We start from the raw sequence: 8,813 nt of genomic DNA on the forward strand, positions 1-8,813 counted from the left end.
AGATGTACCTTTTAGTCGAGTCATCCCCTTTGATTCCTATAAGACGTACCTTTTAGTCGAGTCATCCCCTTTGACCCCTAGAAGACGTACCTTTTAGTCAAGTCATTTCCCTTGATTCCTAGAAGACGTACCTTTTAGTCGAGTCATTCCCTTTGATTCCTATAAGACTTACCTTTTAGTCAAGTCATCCCTCTGGATTCCTATAAGACATACCTTTCAGTCGAGTCGTCCCCCTTGATTCCTAAAAGAAGTACCTTTTAGTCGAGTCATTCCAATTAACTCATAGAAAATGCATTTTTTTATTTGGGATAATTTTCTTTTCAGTTTTGATGTGATTTCAGGAGCATGCCCGAAGCACAGGTCGAATAAATGGAAAACCAAGCAACAAGGTGAAGAAATTGAAAGTTAAATAGATTGAAAAATAGCAAGTCAGGAGCCCGCCTGCAGAATAGGGTGGAAAAAAAATTGAAAGCATAGTAACAAGTTGATGAAATAGCAAGTCAAGAATCAGCCTGGAGAACAGGGTGTAGAAATTGAAAAGCATAGCAACAAGTTGATGAAATAGAAAGTCAGGAACCCACCTGGAGAACAGGGTGAAAAGATTGAAAAGCAAGCTACAAGTTGAAGAAAGTGCAAGTCAGGAGCCCGCCTGAAGAATAGGGTGATGAAACTCAAGTCAAGGAAAGTTGCATAGATTAGAATTTTTGTAATTTCATTTATGTTTTAACTTGTAATTTTCATTTTTGATGTAATAACAGAGCCGCAAACCGAAACCTCGACGGGACCTCACTCGAATCTCCAACTCGATATTGTCCTTCTCTTTCCAATCCTTTGAGATACCCGTGACTTGATTCCGTCATAACTTGCGTAGGTAGGATGTCCGTCAATACTCGATTGTCCTTCTTTTTCTGTTTCTTTCTTTGAATAATAATCGGGACAAAATTCTTCCTCGTTGTCTACTTCTTTGTATGAAAACACTAGGTGCTTACATTCAAAGGGGGCATGATGTAGACACGTAATTTTTGTCCCTTTCCGATAGCACTTTCTACCCACCTTTACCTTATCCTACCGTATACCCTCACCATGTAATTACATCCCACAAAAATAAAAAAAAATATAACTCTCAACAAAATCCCTAGCAAACTTTTATTCTTTTTAACATCCTAACAAACCTTTCAATGAAAAGAAGACACCTCACCCACACCCCTACCCCACCACCCCATATCCACGTGACCCCTCCCTTCCCCCTTCTTCTTTTCTTGGCCACAAAGGAAAATATACATGGAGAAAACTTCCAAGAAACAACAACAATAACTAGGAGGGACCACAATTGGGAATCTAAAGTAAAGGACAGATATATACATATGCACATATCACAAATGGGACACTCTTCATTTTTCCATTCCATCATCATCAATATATAAATGCACACACTCCATTTTGGGGGATATATACACACTTATACACAGAACATCGAAAAGAAAATAATTCTTCTATTTCCATTCCATAGATATACTTAGCCACGCAGCAACCAACACACAATACACTATTAACCTCACCATTAACGGACAATTTCCTCACCATTCCAACAGCTCACACACTCCTTGATGGCTCCATTTTTTCATTCTTTTACTCTTACCAGAACACACACCCACAGCTACCATATACACAATTACATACTTTACTGAAGACTCACACTCACAGCACACGAAAAAAAGAAGAAGAATTCACCTTCTTCTCCAACATCTACTCACAGACACCCTCACTAATATTTTCCATTCACCATACTTCACCCATATACGATCCCTCATCCTCGCTGTAGCAGATTTCACTCACGAGAAACCACCATTAATGCACACACTACACAGATATAGACCACAAAGAATAATAACACAATGAGATGACGAGAAGAGAGTAGATCAAGAGAGGGCGATGAAGAGAGAGAGTAGAGTATAGTAAGGGTAGATTGAGAGGATGAAGAGAGTTTGAACAAGGTTTGGTCAGTTTCTGGATATTATCTGGCAAAATCTCACTGGAAGTGACCCGTGTTTGTCGTTGCTCAGTCTAAGCTCACCGGATTTGGCCTCGAGCTCACCGAAACTGGTTTCTCTTTTATCGTCTGATTGTTCCCATCATGAAATTGCCCAAAACTCATTGTTTTTCTCTGATTTTTTGGGGTAAATTCGGTCAAGATTTGTTAGGGGGTCATCGGAATTGGTTTTTGTTCGTCAATCGGATCGGTTTAAGCCCCCTAAAAACACCGAAATTAGCATTGGTTCTAGGGATTTCTATATGGGTTGGCTCCTTTGGAATTCAGTACAGGTACCTCTCATTTCTTTACAAGACTGACGCCGGTTTGATATTTCCTCTTCATTTCTGTTTGGAAATTGGGTTTTCAATCGGACTACGAGTTCGAAGTGGATATCGAGTTGGGGGTTTTTGTTTGAGGTTCAATCGGGACATTTTGAATCCGGCTCCATTTTCTAATCACACAATCCAACAAATAAAAGTCCATTCAAGGTCCAACTCTATCTCTTCTAATTTTACTTTACATACATATTTGATTTGCCTGATGTGTGGTTGAATTTTGGTGACATTAATTTGGTGTTTGATTTCATTGAATAGATGGTTGTGGATTGTTGAGATAACCGTCTTGAATCGTTGGAATTTGGTATAAAAATGGAATAAGTGGGGCGAGAATTGAAAACTTGATATAATTAGTGAATTTTGATTAGTTTGATTCATTAGTTGTTTGACTTGAAATAAACATTAATTGAATTTGGTAGTATCAAGATACGCCGATTGGAATAGGCAAGACGTAGGTCGGGTAGGCAAAATCTAGAGATTGTGGGTTGATTGAATGTTTGAAATTTGATTGAATGGTTTGATTTTATCACTTTTGAATCAATTGTATAATTTGGCCGGGGAATGCCCCGAAGTATCTGTATATATTTATTCACTAGGGAATGCCCCGAAGTATCTGTATATATTTATTCACTAGGGAATGCCCCGAGGTATCATATAACCGGAGGAAGTTCGTGATGAAGGCCCGAGGCGTCGGGTAGAGCATTAGTCTAGAATTTATTTAGAGTAGGATTTATTTTTACACATTTTTTTATTTTTGGACTGTATAATTGGACTGGACACTAAATTTTAGATTGTTTTATCTTGTTTGCTTGATTGATTGTTTTACATGTTTTGTTTGGTTTATATATTCATAATGTCAAATTAGCCTATACGCTCCGCCAAGCGACCATGGTCAAACCACGAGATCGAGGTGTGCCTAACATCTTCCCCTCTGTCAACAGAATTCCTTAGCCGGAATATTTGTTCGCAAACCAGTTTTAAAGAGTCAAACCATTTCGAAAAGAATTTTCCAAAGGTGACTTGGCACACCGGATTATGCCAACTGGCGACTCTGAATGTAATTATAAAAAATCCTTTTCGGAACAGAATTTTCATTTTTGTCACTTAATAATAAAACCCTTTCGAACTTAAAAATTAATTTTTTGGATGTTGAGAAAGGGGTGTGACACTCCTTTTTTTTTTGTTAAATATTATTTTAGAGAGTAATATGATACTAGACTCTTAAACATTACAAACAACAGCTAACATAGAAGTATATTTTGATTAAAATAAATCCTCCCTCATGACTCTTCTCCCCCACTTTATTCTAAGTATTTTGATGTTAGTATTTAAGAAAAAAACTTACAATGTAGATCCGACACAAGAATATATTAAACTCTAAATCAACAAAAAAATATATAAGTATTCTATAACTTAGTCGTACAACTCCCAGTAACGATAAAACTTGCATAATTAGTCAACCACATGCACTAAAAAAAATATGCATGAAATTACATGAACAAATTTGATCAATGCTTTGATACATCATGAAACTTATAAAATAATAGTACAAAGATTGAGCAAGGACCTGAATAATTTAGACTGAACAATGAGATTCGTCACTGAAAATTTTGAATGGAATTTCAACTTTCACTTCCTTCTTTTCTCCCTTTTGTCTGATGTTTTTCTCTTCTCTTCTCAGTAGTTTTCTTAGATTTTTTTTTTTTGATTTCTTATTGCAGTATCTGATGATGTTTATTGTAAAGTACATAGGGAGGGAGTAGTTATCTTTTTTGGAGGGGAATGGTTATTATCTGATAGGGGGAAAGGGATATTAAAATTTAAAAACTAATGCTCCTCCCTTTTTTTTTATATATATAGAAAATATAGAAAATAATAGTAATAATAATAATAAATAAATGAAATAAAATAAAAATGAATAAATAAAATAATAATAACAAATATAATAATTAATTAATTTTATATTTAATAAAATATAATAATAATTTATAAATAGTCAAATATAAATAAAATAATATTAAAAATATTAATTTATTTATTAAAAATTTATAAAATAATTTTTTTTAATTTTGTATTATTTTACAAATTAGAAAATAAATAAAAATAAATATAAAAATGAAATAAAATAAAATAAAATAAAAATAAAATATCTTAAAATTAACTTCATTTAATTATTTATTATTATTTTTTGAAAAAAAATTATTACAAATAAAAATAATAATCAAAATAAAATATGATTAAATATAAATATAAATATTTAATATCGATAAACAAGTTAAAATTTAGGGAGGATCAAAAATCACGTGTCTACATTTTTGCCCCTTTTTGTGTGAAATCTCGAAGAGTTTTCATAAAAAGAAGAAGACAAGATATGATTTTTGACCCTCCAATTATTTGAAAGGTAAAATAAAAAATAAAAAGAAAAAGAAAAATATGATCGAGTCCTATTTTTGGACATCCTACCTATCCCGGGTTATAAGGGAATCAGGTCATGAGTAGTTCAAAGGTAATTTGGTGAGAGAAAAAATTAATGTCGAGTGAGATTCCGTCGAGTTTCCGGTTCACGAATTTTGTCTTTTACATTCAAATGACTACAAAAATAAAAATTGCAATCTCTAGAATCTTAATTCAAATCTTTATGACTTGAACTTGAAAATTCACCCTATTATTTAGGCGGGCTCCTGACTTGTTATTTCATTCACCCTGTTCTTCAGGCGGGCTTCTAGACTTCCTTCTTTTTCACCCTATTCTTCAGGAGGGCTCCTGAACTTACAATTTCTTCACCCTGTTCTTCAAGCGGGCTCCTAGAATTAAAATTTCTTCACCCTGTTCTTCAGATCGGCTCCTGGACTTACAATTTCTTCACCCTGTTCTTCAGACGGGCTCCTGGATTTCCTTTTTCTTCACCCTGTTCTTCAGGAGGGCTCCTGGACCTGTAATTTCTTCACCCTGTTCTCCAGGCGGGCTCCTGGACTTACAATTTCTTCACCATGTTCTTCAGGCGGGCTCCTGGATTTCTTTTTTCTTCACCCTGTTCTTCAAGCAGACTCCTGGACTTACAATTTCTTCACTCTGTTCTTCAGGCGGGATCCTGGACTCAAAGTAAATAGTGAAACAAAAAAAAAACATCCCATTCTTTAGGAGGGCCCTGAGCATTAAAATAAATTTCCATTCTTCAGGAGAGTCCGAGATCCAACATCGTATGTTGTAATCATGATTCTTGCATTGATAGAAGTGTGAGATTGTATTCTTTATTTGAAAACTTTTTATCTCTGTTTCAAATAAAACAAAGAAAAATAGTGAGTTTTAACACATGGTGGTTGGTTTGTGGTATTCGGGTCTTGAAATGACCATTCTTGCACTTGTCATGCTCAACTCTTTTCCAATCCTTGATATATATCCATTGACTTGTCATACTTTTGACCCAAAATTCTGACTACTGAGACTTTTAGCTCAAAATATATTTCTCTTGTATAATACCTCAGGGTTTAACTTTTCCTACACCTTTTATCTTTCCATGAGTCAAAAATTGTCAAATCATAATTATTCTGAGTACTTTATACATTGAAATGTTGTCCTTGTGCGTCGACCCTTTGTCTTGCTTTGTACTATTGAAGAAGTTAGTAGCAAGTTTGAAGTACTTTCTCATTTGACCTGACGTGAATTTGACTCAAAAATGGATAAAAGACAACAAAAATTTTTCGTTTGATGAAAAGGACACAAAAACCAAAAATAAAAATAAATCAAAAGGAAAAGACAATAGGCATCTCTTTTTCAAAAAACAAAAAATAAAACTTATCCGAATGTGGAAACCGATTCTTGTGATTATGACATGCATTTTGAATCAAACAACCAGATCTACCCACACCAATCATTACAACTTTTATCCATTTATTGAACTTGAAATTTAGCCAATCTTGAACTTATTCCTTCTGGATAACAACTCTCCTTCGGGTAGTGTCACCTCAATGGGTTTTTCCAACGAACCTATCTCATTTTTACTTCTTTCTCAGCTTACAGTTGCATTATGGTGTCCAACAAGGTTTTCACCAATAAGACGCTCTCTTTTTCATTCTTTTTTTTAAATAAACACCCAAAATATGAAATATCATGCACCCATAACATGTTTAGCCTTGACATTTTCAAAGATTGATCTGAAGATCTTACTTTGGTTGTAACTTGACTTTTGGATAGGGCTAGAAAGAAAGGTCGGCATGAGGCTCAAAATTTACACAACATTGGGTAAAACATTCAACTTTTGGAATCGATTCTTTTAAAAAAATAAACTTTTGCCCAGTTTTCTTTCGTTCTGGATAATTTGAATTTCCTTTTGGTTGGACCGAACCCCGGAGTAGGGCTGCCTACGTATCTTGTCATAGCAAGAATCAGGTCAAACGTAGTTCAGGCTCGTCATTCTTTTGCTTGATTTTGAATTTTTGATTAATTTTTTTTTTTCAACTTTTTTTCACTTTAATTTGATTCCAAAAGAGGGGTACGAAGAAAGATAAAAGCTCAAAAGGGGTAAGCAAAGGTTGATATATTATTCGGATAGTAGAAAAAAATGCCTTCATTATTTCAATCTTTTTAAAATGCAACTACAAAATATACATAATGTAATTGTACATGAATATCATACATAATATCTTTTAACTACATCAACATTGACCGACATTCCTTCTATTTGGCCTTCTATGTCAGTCAAATATAATGCGCCATTAGGTAACACTTTCTTCACCATGAATGGTCCATGCCAATTAGGAGAAAATTTGTCTTTGGCTTCAATATGATAGGGTAGGATGCGTTTTAGTACTAACTGACCAACTTCAAAATGTCTATGACGCACTTTTTATTATATTCTCGTGCCATTTTCTTCTGATATAGTTGTCCATGACATATGATGTTAATATTTTCTCATCAATCAAGCTTAATTGCTCCAAACGATTCTTGACCCATTGGTCATCATCAATTTCAGCTTCTACAACTATTCGAAGAGATGGAATTTCAATCTTCGCAGGTATAACTACTTCAGTTCCGTACACCAACAAGTAAGGAGTTGCATCAATTGAAGTCTGAACTGTTGTACGATAACCCAACCAAGAAAAAGGTAACTTTTTATGCCATTGTCGGGAACCCTGCACCATCTTACAGAGTATTTTCTTTAAGTTGTTGTTGGCAGCTTCTAAAGCTCCGTTCGCCTTTGGACGATAAGGAGTTGAACTTCGATGCATAATCTTAAATTGTTGACACACTTCTTGCATCAAATGACTGTTGAGATTTGCAGCATTATCCGTGATAATTATCTTTGGAATGCCAAACCGGCAAATAATGTTGGAGTGAATAAAATCAACCACTTCTTTCTTGGTCACTAATTTGAAAGTCGCTGCTTCCACCCACTTTGTGAAATAATCAATGGCTATCAGGATGAACCTATGTCTATTTGAGGCATTTTGGTTTAATTGGTCCAATTACGTCCATTCCCCAAGCCATAAAAAGGCCATAGAGCAGTCATTGTATGCAACTCAGATGGAGGGGAATGTATCAACTCCCCGTGTACCTAACATTCATGATATTTATGAACGAAATTGATGGAATCACGCTCTATAGTGAGCCAATAATAACCTGCTCGGAGTATTTTCTTTGCCAAAACATACCCATTCATGTGTGGTCCACAAATACCAGAATGTACTTCAGTCATGATTTTTAAAGCTTCTTCAGCATCTACACACCTCAGAAGTCCCAAATCAGGAGTCCTCTCATACAAGATTTCTCCACTTAGGAAAATTCCACCAGAAAAATATTGAATGGTTCTCTTTTAGTTACCATCGGCATATATAGGATATTTTTCAATCTGAATATATTCTTTGATATCATGGAAATACGGCTCCTCATCAAGTTCTTCCTCAACCCTATTACAATATGCATGTTGATCATGAATCTGTATATGCAAAGGGTCAACATAAGTTTTGTCGGGATGTTGAAGCATCAAAGATAAGGTTGCCAAAGCATCGACAATCTCATTATGAGCTCTGGGAATATGTTTTAATTTTACTGATACAAATCGTTGACATAGATCTTACGAACAACCTTGATATGGTAGGAGCTTTAAATCACGAGTCTCTCAATCTCCTTGAATTTGGTGGACTAATAAATCTGAATCTCCTAATACCAACAGTTCTTGGACCCCCATGTCAATGGCTAATCTTAATCCCAGAATGCAAGCTTCGTATTCTGCCAAATTATTGGTACAGTAGAATCGAAGTTGGGTTGTTATAGGATAATATTGTCCTGATTCAGAAATAAGAACCGCCCTTATCCCTACTCTTTTTACATTAGCAGCTCCATCAAAGAACAACTTCCAGCCTGAATGACAATCGTCAGAAATAACCTCATCAATAAACAATACCTATTCAACTGGAAAATAAGTTTTTAATGACTCATATCCCTCG

General features: G+C 34.9%; 1 protein-coding gene across 1 annotated transcript; it reads right to left on the reverse strand.

Annotated features, from left to right (window-relative positions):
* Nucleotides 1-7,199: 7,199 nt before the first annotated feature.
* On the reverse strand, nucleotides 7,200-7,595 carry LOC107873829. The gene has a single exon (XM_016720762.2). The coding sequence runs from the start codon at nucleotides 7,593-7,595 to the stop codon at nucleotides 7,200-7,202; it is 396 nt and encodes a 131-aa protein (XP_016576248.2).
* Between the last annotated feature and the right edge of the window lie 1,218 nt (nucleotides 7,596-8,813).

Source organism: Capsicum annuum, chromosome 6, assembly GCF_002878395.1.
Source record: "Capsicum annuum cultivar UCD-10X-F1 chromosome 6, UCD10Xv1.1, whole genome shotgun sequence".
Lineage (NCBI taxonomy): Eukaryota > Viridiplantae > Streptophyta > Magnoliopsida > Solanales > Solanaceae > Capsicum > Capsicum annuum.